The following is a 15,751-nucleotide window of genomic DNA, read 5'->3' as shown; positions in this document are numbered from 1 at the left end:
TAGATACATTTCTTAAATATTTATTTTAAATATTGTTTATCTATAAAATTATTATTTTAAAAAAAATCAAATTTAAATTTGGTTGATGAATTATTTTTCACTAATCTAATGAAATTTGATAAAATTAAAAAGGTAAGCAAAATACGTTGTTGATCAACTAAAAGAAATACAAAATATTATTTAATATATATATATATATATATATATATATATATATTTATATAACGATGTTAAACAAAAGTTTAAAACTTAAAAAAGTATATTTGTGAGAATTTTTGCTTCAATTTTGGTGTTCTTATTCATTAAATAGGTTGCTATGGTTCATGTTAAGTCTTTACATTATGCCTTGATTTTAATGAATACAACTCAGGACTCTGAATGTTATTTTTGTAATTGCATGCATATTCCTCTAAATAGATAGGGGACTACCGCATTTAAATAATTAAATGCATCACCAACATCTCACAGACCTACCAAATACAAATAAAGAAACAACGATCTTATACAAAAAAAATAAAATATTACAGTTTTTTTTTCTATTTTTTGTTAAGGTATACTAAATAATATTTTGTATTCCTTTTAATTTGAACATCTTTCTTTATTTTTTATTTTTATTCTCAAATTCCATATTTAATTGATAAAATATTTTAATTTATTAACCAAATTTAAAGTGAATACAAAGAAACATAAATGATCTCAATCTAAACAATATATTTTGTAGTAAAATGTTTTAAATTCTCTTAAAAAATAAATTATCCTAAAAGAAATTATTCATTGCCAACATTTTATAATTAACAAAATGGTTGCATAAATTTTGGAGGTTTAGTAAAGAAATGTTTACGAGAAGAAAAAACAGAATTATTAGTGGAAAAATTTTGTCAATAATAGTAATAGTTTGTCAATAAAACAATTTTTGTCATGAAGGATGATAAAAAAAATTCATCAATAAAATACTTTATTAATAAATTTTATTGACAAAAAAGAAAAATTCTTTTCTTTCTCCTCCTCCTTCTTCTTCTTTTTTTCTCACTCATTTCCGGTTCATCTATGAGATATATTTCGTCGAATTTGAAAAAAATATTTAACACCTATTATACCGATAAAATTTTAAACAATAATGAATTTTATCAGAAAATAGCGAAAGTCTAAAATTAAAAATTTTGATATTTATTTTATTAACAAAATTTACTGATAAATTACTAAAATATTCAATTACCAACGTATTTAACTGACATCCATTGAATGCATCACCATGAATTCATGCATTCCTCCAAAAATAGATAGAGGACTACCACATTTAAATAATTAAATGCTTCACCAACATGTAATAGACCTACCAAATAACAACAATAATAATGACAAATAAAGAAAATAACTTACGGTAAAACTTTCACATTTTTTTCTATTTTTGTTTCACATTCATATTAACTGATATTTTGTATCCCTTTTAGTTAAGCATCCTTCTTTACTTATTTTTTTTCAAATTCCATATTTAATTGATAGAATATTTTATTTTATTAATCAAACTTCAATTGGATATAAAAAACATAAATTATCTAAATCCAAACAGTATATGTTGTAAATAAATATTTTAAATTCTCTTAAAGAATAAATTATCCTAAAAAAAGTTCTTTTAAAATAATTTATAATTTAACAAAATAGTCGCATAAAATTTGTGGAAACAAGCATCACTTATTGTCTTCATTTGATGCAACATCTACAAAAAATTTATGGACACATTGAAAAAAAGTTCACTAAAAAATAAATTATCGAGAGACAAAATTTATAAAAAATAAGAAATTTTGTCAACGAAACAAATTTTTTTATGGAAAATTGATGAAAAAATCATTAATAAAATATTTATCGATAATTTTTATCACGAAATGTAAAAGTTTTGTTGATAAGCCAGAAATTTTCAATAATTAGCAACAATCATAATGATAAGTTTCTCGATAATTATCAATTTGTAAATTTGTAATACTTGATATTGATGGATTATGATCTTCAACTATCATAAATTATTCTTTTTCTTTTTTCTTTTCTTTTTCACCCCTCTCACCGTCTACCTTCTCTATTTTTTTTTGTCACTATGATACATTGATATTTCAATTTGAATCACGTATCCGTGTTCAACATTTTAAGATACTTATCAATGAAGTATCTAATTTATAAAGTCGTAGTATACTATAAGAAAATTTTTGAATAATGATCAATTTTAGTAACAATAAATAATTAATCAATATATAGTGACCAATTTAAAAACTAAAAATTATTGACAATTAAAATAATTCTCAAAATTTTAATTAGTCTCTAAATTTATAATTAAAATAGTTTTTATTATGAATTAGTTTCTAAATTAGTCACTAACATTAGTTATCAATGTTTTGATTACCAAAATAATTTGTTTCTAATTAGGAAATTGGTCTTTAACATATTTTTTGTTATTAAAATTGGTCATTTTTTAAGAGTTTTATTGTAATAATACTTTGATGATGACAATAATTTATATTTTTTATGTTGACAATTTTAGTAATATAGTTTTAATTTGGATTCACACAATAACAATCAAATATTTATTGTGTTTTTAAGAATTATTGTATGCATTTCAATATTCATAGATCATGCATTTATTAGATATCGTATCCTATTATTTCTAAAATAAACATATCAACGTATCATATACATGTATCGTATTCATGACTTGTCACTCATTTCAAATTATAAGACATATTTTGTTGAATTTGATAAAAAATAAATTTTACCGATAAATTTACCGATTATCAATAATCAATGTATTTTATTACACCGTATAGCTGAAATACAAATATAAACTTTAACATTCATTCTACCGATTAAATTTATTGACAAATTACTTAAACATCACATTACCATAAAATTTTACTAACAAATTTATTAAATGCATCACCACCATAAATTGCATGCATTCCTCCAAAGTAGACAGGGACTACCACATCTAAATAATTAATACTTAATGCATCGTCAACATCCATAAACCTACCAAATTAACTTATGGTACAAACTTTCACAGTTTTTTTTTTCTGTTTTTGTTTAACATCATCATTATTTATATTTATATTAAATATTATTTTGTATTCCTTTCAGTTGAACATCATTATTATTTATAATAAGCAATATTTTGTATTCCATTTAGTTGGACATCTTCTTTACTTTTTTTTCTCTCAAATTTCATATTTAATTTATAAAACATTTTAATTTTTAATCAAATTTAAATTGGATAAAAACATAAATTATCTCAATCAAAAAAAGAATATGTTGTGACAAAATATTTTAAATATTCTTTATTAACAGCATTTTTTGATTAATAATATGGTTGCGTAAAAGTTGTAAAAATAAGTGTTGTTTACTATTTTTTTGAGGTAACATCTATTAAAATTTCATAGGTATAATAAAACAAATTGTCCACTAAAAAATAATAAAATTATTGACAGAAAAAATTTGTCAATAATAATAATAATAAAATTTCATTAGTAAAACAAAAATTTATGATGAAAAAGCGACGATCAAAAACTTGTCAATGAAATATTTGTTAATAATTTTCATACAATTGTTGGTAATTATTGACATTGAAATTTGATAATAATTATCACCTCTTCTTATTCTTCTCATTGTTCTATAATAGTTTGTCCATCCTCTTCCTCTTTTTCTATCGTCCTTATTGTTATCTCCTTTGACTCTCACCTTTTTTGACTTTGTCTCCTCCTCCTTTTATTTTAACTAACCTTCAATTTATTTATTAGACATATTTCATTAGATTTTTCAAAAAAATTGGTGTTCATTTGATTTTACTAACATATTTTACTACGAAATTTTCAAAATTTAAAAATAGAAACTTTGATACACATAGACAAAATTTGTAGATAGATTATTAAAACATCTTATTACCGGCATATTTTATCGACGAAAATATATGCTTGTAATAAAAAATATAATTTACTACGGATCAATTACTAAAAGAAATATCTACTAATAAAAATTTTAATATCTCTTAATAAAATCTTATTACAAAAAAAAATTGAATAATGACCAATTTTAGTGATAAAAAATAATTAGTCACTATAGTGACCATTTTAGATATCAATTTATACAAAAATTATTCATAACTAAAATAGTTTCAATTATGAATTGGTCTCTAAATTGATCACTACTATTAATTACCAAGGTTTTGACTACCAAATTAATTGAAAATTGATTTCTAAATTGGTCACTACATATTTTTTGTTATTAAAATTGGTCATTATTTAATAACTTTTTTAATGTATGTTTTATCAACTGATTTATTTCCCATCAATAACATCACTTTTTTTATAATGATTGATATTAATTAGAATTTACAAGCTCCTCAACCACTTATCAAAAATAATTGTCAATTATCATGCTTAATTTTTTAGATTCCTATATGTAATTAATGTAGGGTTTTGAACTCTCTTATCATACTAGTATGAACTTAAAATTCATGTCACATTTTTTTAATCTATCAAATTCATTAAAAGAGCCAAAATAAAGATGATATAACACTTAAAAATTTTTAAACAAGACCCTAAATCTTAGTTTATGTTTTTTATAGGGATGAAAAATCAGGTCAGCCCAATCTATTTGGCCTGCTTCACGTTTTGGCCCATAAAAAGCAGGTCAGGCAGGCCCGCCTCGTAGCTCAGAAACTGGTTTGTTTTCCTGATCCGCATTCGTTTTTTCAGAATTAACAAAACATAATTTTAATTTCAAAGCAAATCAAAAACAAAATAATTTATTATCTTTTGTAACAAAACTACTTAATGTTAATGAATGAATAATTAAATATTAATCCTTTTCAGTCTTAACTATCATAAATTTCAGAAGTTAATGAATGAAGAATTAAATAATAATCCCCATAAAAGCTGTTATGATCGAAAGAATTTCCTGTCAAGAAAAGAAGCTTAAAGTTTCTCTCTTCTATGCAATTATTTCAAGAACAAACATGTTTACTTAAAAACTAATGGAGACTAGTAAGTGGGTCTTTGGACAACTCGTCCTATCTTAAACCCACATGGGTCAGCGAACTCAATATTCCAACCCACTTCACATTTTTTTTTATGAAGTTGTGGGTTGGACCGTTTTGCATTATTACCTCTAATTTTTTAATCAATTTATATGTATTAAGTTTCTTTTGTTTTATGTTAAATACCTTCAATGAAGATGAAAACATTTTATACGCTTCTCCTTAGTTAAAGAAAAATAGTCGTATTTATTTATTAAGATATTTCGTAGATGCATAATTTGTATTTTTAACAATTAATAAAACAAGTATTATCTCATTTTCTATACATCCAGGCAATTGTTGAAGATGTGGATTCATATGACAAACTCTTTTTTTCTTTATTTATCCTATGTTTAGATCCAACTAACAAATTTCCAAGAAATATATCTCCAAATAACCACTTATATGAAGTTAAACATCTTTAAATAAAATTGAAAACAACTGTGATTAAATTAAATCACTGTAATAATCAAAATACAAAGACAAAATCTTTTACATTCCCTTTTAACGATAAAATTTACCGACTAAAACATCTAATTACCATTAAAATTTACCAATCTATTAAATGCTTTACTAACATAAATTACATGCATTCCTTGAAGTAGATAGTTGACTACCACATCTAAACAATTAATGCATCACCAACATCTTATAGACCAACCAAACAACAACAATAATAACAAATAAATAAAAAAATATGGTACAAACTTTTACAATTTTTTTCTATTTTTGTTTAAGATCATCATTAGTTATATTAATTAAGATTTTGTACTCCTTTAAGATGAACATCCTTCTTCATCTTTGTTTTTTTTTTTTCAAATTCCATGTTTAAAATAAAATATTTTAGTTTATAATCAATTTTAAATTGGATAAAAAAACATAAATTGTCTCAATCCAAATAGAATAATAAAATATTTTAAATATGCTTCATTAACAACATTTTATGATTAACATGGTTGTATACTATTTGTAGAAATAATAGTTGTCTATTGTCTTGTTTGAGGTAACATCTAATAAAATGTTATGGACATAATAATGAAATTCTTCACTAAAAGAAATAAAAAATTATTTCTATCAAAATCTGTCAATAATAGAAAAATATATTTCTTCGATAAAACAAAAAATAATGATGAAAATAGTAAGTATTGAAAAATTTGTCAATAAAAAATTTGTTAGTAAATTTTATTGACAGATAAAACAAATTTATCATGACCAAAATTTATCAATAATTACCGACTCTTTTACTTCTCCTTTTTTCTCTTTGAAAGTCGTAGTTGTTACCTCCTTTGACAATGTCACTTCCTTTGATTGTCTCTCCTGCTCTTTTTTCATTTTCACTCATCTCGAATTTATTTTGTTAGATTTGGTAGAAAATTTAGTCTTTTATTGACGAATTTATCAATAAAATGTATTATAAAATGGTCAAAATAAAAAAATAATAATTTATCCATAGATAAATTTTATAAACAAATTATTACAACATTCAATTACTTATAGATTTTATCGACGAAAATTCTAATATACTAATGGATCCATTACTTATATGATGGTAATGAAGATTTTAATATTTGTTTGTAAAATTTGTTTTACCAACTAATTTTTTTTTCCTTCAGAAAATGTCAAATTTTTTATAATGGTGGTATATATTAATTATAATTTACAAGCTCTTCGGCCATATAATTAGGAATGTCAAAAAAATTTGTACACGTAGGTATTTGCGGATAAAACTCGCAACAGATGGAAAATTGATATTGTAAATGGATATCCGTGGGTAACGGATACGGGTATTTTTAATACCTGCATGGTAACGGGACGAGTACATATATCATATCCGTACCCATGGATACCCGTATTCGCTATACTCTAATTTAAATTAAAAAAAATAGAAAAAACATTATTAAAATAATAACATATTGATTTTGAATGAGTTATTCTTTTATTAATTAGTTTTAACAAAAAATATTTATTTGTAAACCGTCATTCAACCGTATTTGAATGAGTTATTTGAACTTTGTTTAAAATTTATGAGTGTCATGTATTGTATTTTATTTGAAATTATGATTAAAATATATTATTAAATATTTTTTTATTTGTTTGTAAATACTTGCGAGTACCCATAAATTCCGTAGATATTAAACAATTATGCAAGTACCTACATAACGAATATTCGACAAATATGTATACGGGTACAGACAAATATTTATCCAACAGATAAGCTACGGAGAAGTTACTACCCGTACTCGCTCCGCCCCGTCCTGTTGACATCCCTACACATAGTTATCATTATCATGCTTAAATTTTTTTACTTGCCTGTGTAATTAATGTAAGGTTTTGAAGTCTCTTATCATACTATAACTTGACGTTCATACCACATTTTGATTTATTACAAATCTATATTTACAAATTCATTTAAAGAACCGACATAAAGATGATACCACACTTTGAAAATATTTAAACAAGTCCTTAAATCTTAATTTATATTTTTTAATCCATTCGTATATTAAGAAGAAAACATATTTTTAACGATTAATATAACTAATATTATCTCATAATTTTATATCCACACAAATATTAAGAGGTGGATTCAAATGACAAAACTTTAAGAATGATGATATTATGATTTTTTGATTTTTATTATTAATATATCATTATATTTTTTAAAAAAATTAATAATTCACATTAAAATACGTCAAAAAATAAAAATGAAATTAAAAAAATACAAATCAAAGTATAATTTTCCTTCCTAAAATTATATATCAAAAAATAACCTTTCAGCTACGAACTCATTCACTTATATGATAGTCAAACATCTTTAAATAGAATTGAAAATTAGTGTGATAAAATTGAGTCCAGATTTTTTACTGATTTTTAGTTTTTTTATTGTCCTCTGTTAAATATTAAAAATAAACTGTGTTGATATTTTAAATATCTTTTTAATATATTTTAAAACGTTAAAATTAATGGTAATCAGTATATTATAAAGATACAACACAAAAAATAGAAAAATAAAAAAAATAGAAAAAAACCATAAGATAATCCAAATTCGATAAAATTAAACCACTTGAATAAAAGCAATATAAATACATGATTGCGATATTTTGATTGATCTTGATATTTATATAATTTTAAAAAATCTAATAACAAAACTATCCCATACACCACGCAACTGTTATTAACCGAAACTAAAAACATCATCTGTTTATTATATCTGTTTACAACTTTGACCGATTTCGTTAGCAGGTCTTTCTTCTCAATCATTGTGACCACTGTCATTCAGCAATGGTGATGACATGAACCGCACCATCACTATCAGAAATAGGTTGCACTGTTCCTCGGTGGAGTAACTCTGAGGGTTCAAACTTTGCAAGATTTGCAAGTTCTTCAACAGCTTCACAAATTTTCTCCACACGGAAAACTACATCAATTAGAAGTGATGCCACTGTAGCCGCCGGTATTATCTGCAGATGATCAGCTCCTTCCCACGGATTTGTTCTCAGAACCGATTTGAGAGATTCAGAAGCATTTTTGGCATTCGCCACATGGAGATTCGGCATTGCTGGCTTTGCCATGTGTTGGAATATCAATGATGATTCCTTAAGGGCCTTCACAGATTCAATGATGATGTTTGCGCATGGCTCTTCAATCCTGCTTCGAATTTCGTACGGGGTCTGAAGGAAAAACACGAAAAACAGTGTTGTTCAATGATCTTTGCATGATGTGTACGTAAGTAAAAATGTGAAATGTTGAACGTACTTGATCAGAACGAAGGAGGAGGACACTGAGAGCTTTAATTTTGTAAGCACACAACCGAATTTGGTTTCCGATCTTCAAGTATTGCTTCCAGGGATGGCGAAATCTGAACCTGCCATGACGAGGTTCCCATCTCGCCAAAACAGCCTATGCATGCCAAAACAAATCAAACATAGCAGATTAACTTGACAATCTTAATTTTCTGAAAATAAAAAAACATTATGTGAGAAAACATGAATATAGTTATCTGTGTTCACCATTGTTTCTTCATTAATTTTTGAAGATAGGATACTTTCATATTTGTGGAGAAATGACTTATCATCCTCCTCGACTTCTTCTGCTGTGTTCTCTAAATTGTTGAAGTATTCATCTCTAAATCCTGCACATTCATAATCAGTGAAAATTATTAAATGAAGTATGAGGAGTGTGAACATATAAGTCAAAAACTCATAATTCTATTACGCATCATTATTCACAAAGACCAAACCTAAGAACTAACTATCAAGAGTTGAAAAAGAAGACCCAAAGAAAGGGAACATGGAGAAGATATAATTAAACCCATAGGAAAATATCGAAGAATTTTTTCAAGATTTAGGCATGAAAATGAACACAGATAATTATTAGGTTTGATTGCGGCGAAAATTAAAAATTAAAGCAGATTAATTACCTTCCAAAAAGTCGGCGATTTTTACAACATTGGAAGCAATTTGATTGTGAAGATCCTGTCCAATCCAAACGGGGCATACACAAATACAAACCGTAATAGCAATGCAAGTCCCAATTATGATCGTTAATAACCTCTCTTGTGCAACTTCCAACAGTTCATTCTCACTGCTCTCAGAAAGAGCGACTAAACAAAAGGTCAAAATGAAAATAATCATCCCATATTCATACTTCGCTTTCAGTCGCGGGGAAAATCTCATAAACGACACCGTTCCAGCTGTGAAATCAAACGCCTTTGTAAATTAATTAATTTCGTCTCAATATCTAATAAGTATTATTATTAAACTTTAATTAATTAGTAGTATAATTACCTACGAAAAATACCGAGACCGAAATCATTACGACCTGTCCCTTATCTCCAAAAAAACTCGCTATTGTGCGGAGAGCAACGGCAAGACCACCGGCAAACGCCGTTGCCAACACCCTGTTTAAACCTTTTCCGAGCGTTGCACCTGGAAAATGTTACATTACATATCACATTTGTTAACTAAACGTTTACATTAACGAAAGGAAAATGGTAATTAAAACATGGTTAATTAATTACTCACCCACGGAAAATTCTAGGACAAGAACGACAGTGATAACGGCCCACATTATGTTGTCACCAAGAACATAGAAGGAGGGACGAAAATACTGCAAAATAGAGATTAATACCAGTGCGAATCCGAACTTAAAGGAGTGAATAATCCTTCTGGGGTCATCTTTTCCGAGTTTTACAACCATGTTTGTGAAGTTAACTAACATGGTTCGTGGTTTCTCGTACATGGTTCGCCATGTACAAGTGCAACCTGGGTTCTCCATTTTTGGTGTTCTTCCAATGAGCTACGTGATGAGATCGGAAATAACACAAGAATGCACGCTTGGTATGGTAATTCTAGGTTCATATATATAATGTGTGTGCGTGTGTTGTTTTGGAAAAGTGAAGACAAAGTAACAGTGGTATAGAGGACAATCATGTTCTGTGACGTTAGCAGAGTCATATATTTGAACTGTGTAGAAAGTTCATGAACATGTGATGCACATAGGAAGCAATTGATGCATACATTTTACTAATCTGTCATTAATATTGTTTTTAAGAGAATGAGAAAATGACAGATAATACATAAGGTTCAGATTGAATTAGCAGAGTCATAATTTATGACCTATAGTTAATTAAGTCACGGGGCTCATTTTGGAAAATGATCCATTTTTTATTAGATAATGTGCCTATATCTATATCGAAAACTTTTTTTTTAAAATATAAAAGCTGATGTAGATTTTGCATTTATCTGCTGATAAAAAATAAAAATAAAAAGTCACATTTTTTTTAACTAAAATAAGAAGGGAAAGGACAGCTAAATATGCTTCGATAAACAGATATATGAGAATTAAAGTGCAGATACGTTTCTATACATTCTATAAAACCAAAATTTGTGTATGAATTTTTTAATTTTTGGATGGGAATTAAGTATGAAAATTAGATGTGAGTAACCTTTTTCATTGTTTTGATGCAGGATGGATATGGAAAGATCCAATTTAAATTCAATATAAATTTAAATGATTAGGCAGAAATTTAATTTAATTTAAGTTGAAATAATTATATTTAAATTAAGTTAAACTTATATTTTTAAATAATTGAATTTTGAATTTAAAGTCAATTTTTATAAAAAAAGGTTGTGTGTTTATAAATAAATTTATTAACTTTTTAAAATATTAATTTTAAAATTAATATCATATTCAATTGTGACATCAATTTTTTTTAATATATATATATATATATATATATATATATATATATATATATATATATATATATATATATATACACGCACAGGCACAAAAATTTCAAACCAATTCTTTGGATTTAGATTTATGAACAATCTAACAAAATATAAATATATATATATATATATATATATATATATATATATATATATATAGAGAGAGAGAGAGATTTAATTTAATTCCATTAGTTAAATATGGGAGAATGCTACATCATTTTTATATTAATGTACATTGATTAATATTTTTATATTAAAAGCTGAAATAATTAATTTTGTTAATTAAAATAACATAAATACATATAACAGATTTTATAAAGACAAAAATAAGCATTTTGAAAACTCAATAAAATCTCAAATTAATACTTTAATTATTATTTTTCGAACTTTTGAAATGTTTAACCTTTTTATGTTTAATTATATTTAATTTTTAGCAACATTGAATATATTTTTTATTATTTAATTATTTTTTAACTTTTATCAATGAGCATTAAATAAAATATTAACACGAAAGTCACTACTAAAAGAATTCATATTTTTTGCAAATTTTGTTTTGAAATTTTTTTCGTAGAAAATACTTATAAATTTTGTTATGAAAAAAAATTGCAGAAAATTGTTGTCAATTTTTTTGCAAAATATTTGGCATAAAACAATTTTCACAACAAATTTTGTAAGAAATACTTACGAATTTTATAATTTTGTAGAAAATAATTACACGAAGAAGTTACATGCCAATTAAGATTCTTAGATTCTTAGAAAAAATAGCAAAAAAAGTTTTTTCTTACAAAGTTTTGTAACGAATTTACATAAAAATTCTCATGTAATATGAGAATTTGTAGTGATGTGTGTGACGTATAACATGAAAATATTTGTTCTTTAAATAAAATAAAATTGCATTAATGATTATTAAGTCAGATTTATTTTAATGTCATAATTAACTATGAATTTTTATAAAATTAAATAAGTATTAATTATTCTTAACCAATAACTTTAAGAGACTGATTAACAAAACCCGTAACTCTATAGCTAAAAAAATTAATTAAAAAATTAATTAATGGAGCATATTGAATTTAATGGATCTCCGGGCCACCATTTGGGGTGTTGAAAACAAGAGCATCTCTAATGGTAATCTTTTAATGGATTCCTTAACTTGAAAAAACAATTCTTAAAGATATTTATCATTGGAAAAGTTTTCCGCCACACATTCAATTTTTTCAACTTAAGAACAAAAAATTGTACAAGAAGTGATTACTTCTTAGCAAGAACATGAATTCTCTTAAAGAATTTTCTATATGTAAAATTTATTTGAAACATAATTAAGTGAAAGTAAAAATGTAAAAATATCATTTTTTTCAAGATTTCTTAAAAGAATTTTACCACTTGGTGCAAAGTTAGGCATGAGTTTCTTAAAAATGATTTGACAGGAAGAATACTAAAAAATGTGGTTTAAGAAATTTTGCAATTTAAGGAATTTGGTGAGAAATCTATGTTGGATATGGCCTAACTAATAAAACAAAAGGGGAAGGTGTAGTGTGTGTTTCCCTTCACACCTTTCTTTATTTATATTTTTCTGAAATATTTTCGTATTAACCAATAATCAATTTCTTATTCAAAATTTATATTGTGTTTTGAAAATTATTTCTAAAAGAAACATTCCAAAACCGAAAAAATTAAACAAATAACTAGTTTTTTTTTACCTGTTTTAATTAATCTATTTATCTCTTTTTTCATTTTTTTCCATGAAATAAACACTTTATTTTTATTATACTTCCCACTTGTAGTCACTGTTTCCGTTCGCTCTATAATAACTTCCTATTTATTTGCTCTTTTTTTTCTCGCGTTTTAATAACTTGCACTTTAAAAAATTTAGTGCAAGTAAACCAGTTTTTTGTTTTTTGTTTTATAAATGAACTGAAAATATTAATTATGTAAATAAGAAAACATGTTTAAAAAGGACAAAGAGATATATTTTTTCATTTTAGATATATATTTTTTTTCATTTTATAATGGACATCATTATATTATGTTATGATATAAACATAAATATTAAGATATATTTGATTTGGAAAATATTATGGTATTTTTCATAAAAAATAAAGATAAAATTTTCTCCAAACTAAATTAACTTATGTATAAATTAAAATTTTTAATTAAATTAATATAAAGTACATTTTACAAATTAATTTATACCTAAGTTAACTTTAATATGGAAGAAAAAAAAACTACGGTTACAAATCTTACTCTTTTATGCACATTTATTTCTTTAGATGATGAAGAATAATTCAATTTAAGTTTTAGTATTATAAAACCATAATAATATATTCATTTAATATTATAATTAACATTAATAAACCACATTTGTAAGTTTTGTGACATGTTAAAGCAAGATTGACACTAAAAAAAATGTTTCATTTAGAATTAATCTTAGTGACATAGCCACTATGTGATCAATTTAAATTATAATTTATAAAATAAAAAATTATTAATTACTTAAACAGTCAGTGATAGAAATAAAAAAATTATAATTAATTTCTAAAATTTAGTTACTAAAAAAAATTTGTCAATAAATATTAACTATCAAGATTTTTGCTAGGAATTGATTTATAAATTAATCTTTAATTAATTAGTGACTAATTTAATAACTAATTATGATTTTTTATTTATAATATTGACTCTTTTAGTAAATAATATTTTTTATTTTGTAAATTAGTCATTATAATGATTAACAATTTTTGTATGACTAAAATAAGTTGCTAACGAGATTTTTTTTAATTATGATCTTTTTAATGAAGAGTTCGAGTTTTTAGCTGTTACACACTTAATCCACTTGTTCATGATCTTGTTACTTATCCAACATCCTTAATTAACGCTCTATTATAACTTACCAAAAATCTGAGTTGTGTGAACCCGACAATTTTCAACTTGCCAACTTAGATGGTTGAAATAAACAATGTAATAGATTTTCAGCATATGCAAAATATCAGAATGAAATACACACACCTACATACACCATAAGAATTTCTGTGTCAACAAGCTCATTATATTTAAGTACTTTCTCTTATAAAATAATGGTGTTGAACTTGGATTAATAAATATAGTACTGTTGATTGATTCAATTAGTAAGCAAAGAAAATTTCTTAGTTTGTAGAACAGTTTTAGAAGTTTTTAGATGTTTTATTTACTTTACTAGTTAAATCATATTTGTACATAAATTGTAAAAAGGATTTAAACATTCTAAATACTCTATTAAATATATTTTATTTTTTGTTTATATATATATATATATATATATATATATATATATATATATATATATATATATATATATATATATATATATATATATTCTTTCTTATTTGATGAAAGAAGCAAGACGTAAAAGAAAAGACATGTAAATTATAACACTGAATCGATGTTCCAAAAATCGATGCCTGAACTTACGGAAGAAGAAGAAAATGCATTTTCATTAGGCCTGTGTGTTAATTTCAATTACCGGCCAAATTAGTTGTTTATGGATTTTGACCCTTCTCCTTACAATACAACATTGAACTATCATATCATGTTAATTCTTAGATGATGAAAGAATAACACTGAGTACTTATCAAGATTTTTTTAGAGTAAATTATACTAAAACCTGATACGATTTTATAAAATAAGATTTTTAAATTTAATGAAATTTCACAAAATCAACTTCTCAAATTAATATTAATATATGAGTTTTCTTATTTATTAGTTTGTATTTATAAAACTTATGAGTATTCTTATTTATATAATGTTGAACTTTTACCATTTTATTTAATGTAAAATGTATTTTGTTCAACTTTTTTATTTTTATTCAACGTTTATAGATTTAGCGGCATTCAGGTGAGCCGCCCGGTGGTGTGGTACGTAGTGGGTTTAGTACGTCCCGTCAAAACCGAAACAAACGAAAAGGTGCATGCCGCACTCACGAGAGACTGCCAGTGATATACTGGAGGAAGGTGGGGATGACGTCAAGTCCGCATGGCCCTTATGGGCTGGGCCACACACGTGCTACAATGACAATTACAATGGGAAGCATTTAGCAATCAAATAGACAGACATATAAGTTTTTATAGAGTGATTCAAAGAAAAAAATTAAAATGAATGAGTCATAACAAATCTATATAAAAGATTATTGTAAGAAATTTTCTTAGTTTATCTCAGATAAAAATTCTCCAGTGTATATGACTTATTTTGTTGTCCAACTTAGACCAAGACAAGTATATCTCGTTCTAGTAAGACCCAATAATTGTTAAGGTTAAAGGAAGTGTGTTGAGATAGATGGATGAGACAAGTATATCCTATTGTAGTAAAAGTACATAACAAAAATTCAACCCACACTTAAAGGGGATTATAAATCCAAGTATAAGTTAAAGATTTCACATTAAATATAGATGAAAAGATTGAGTAACATACAAGAAAAAAAAAATCTACAAACCCT

At 24.9% G+C, this 15,751-nt stretch overlaps 2 protein-coding genes across 2 annotated transcripts; both read right to left on the bottom strand.

Moving 5' to 3' along the window:
- Window positions 1-8,238: 8,238 nt before the first annotated feature.
- LOC114183251 (aluminum-activated malate transporter 8-like) lies at window positions 8,239-8,717 on the bottom strand. Its single transcript, XM_028070189.1, has one exon. The coding sequence runs from the start codon at window positions 8,623-8,625 to the stop codon at window positions 8,326-8,328; it is 300 nt and encodes a 99-aa protein (XP_027925990.1). The 5' UTR covers window positions 8,626-8,717; the 3' UTR covers window positions 8,239-8,325.
- On the bottom strand, window positions 8,696-10,330 carry LOC114184740 (aluminum-activated malate transporter 2-like). Its single transcript, XM_028072051.1, has 6 exons — window positions 10,078-10,330; window positions 9,875-9,981; window positions 9,474-9,762; window positions 9,064-9,185; window positions 8,810-8,953; window positions 8,696-8,701 (listed from the first exon to the last, which is right to left on the bottom strand). Exons 1-6 carry the CDS (start codon window positions 10,328-10,330, stop codon window positions 8,696-8,698), a joined length of 921 nt encoding a protein of 306 aa, XP_027927852.1.
- Window positions 10,331-15,751: the final 5,421 nt, after the last annotated feature.

The sequence above is a fragment of the Vigna unguiculata genome, chromosome 5 (assembly GCF_004118075.2).
Source record: "Vigna unguiculata cultivar IT97K-499-35 chromosome 5, ASM411807v1, whole genome shotgun sequence".
Lineage (NCBI taxonomy): Eukaryota > Viridiplantae > Streptophyta > Magnoliopsida > Fabales > Fabaceae > Vigna > Vigna unguiculata.
This window is presented reverse-complemented; position numbering and strand designations above follow the sequence as displayed.

What these genes read in the sequence shown, in the direction of transcription:
- LOC114183251 (XM_028070189.1), bottom strand. Translation starts at nt 8,625, where the DNA reads ATGGCAAAGCCAGCAATGCCGAATCTCCATGTGGCGAATGCCAAAAAT.
- LOC114184740 (XM_028072051.1), bottom strand. Translation starts at nt 10,330, where the DNA reads ATGGAGAACCCAGGTTGCACTTGTACATGGCGAACCATGTACGAGAAA. An exon ending in TTTTTGGAGATAAGGGACAG is followed by an intron (nt 9,763 to 9,874) that starts GTCGTAATGATT and finishes TAATTTACAAAG; the next exon opens with GCGTTTGATTTCACAGCTGG. An exon ending in AAATTAATGAAGAAACAATG is followed by an intron (nt 8,954 to 9,063) that starts GTGAACACAGAT and finishes TGGCATGCATAG; the next exon opens with GCTGTTTTGGCGAGATGGGA.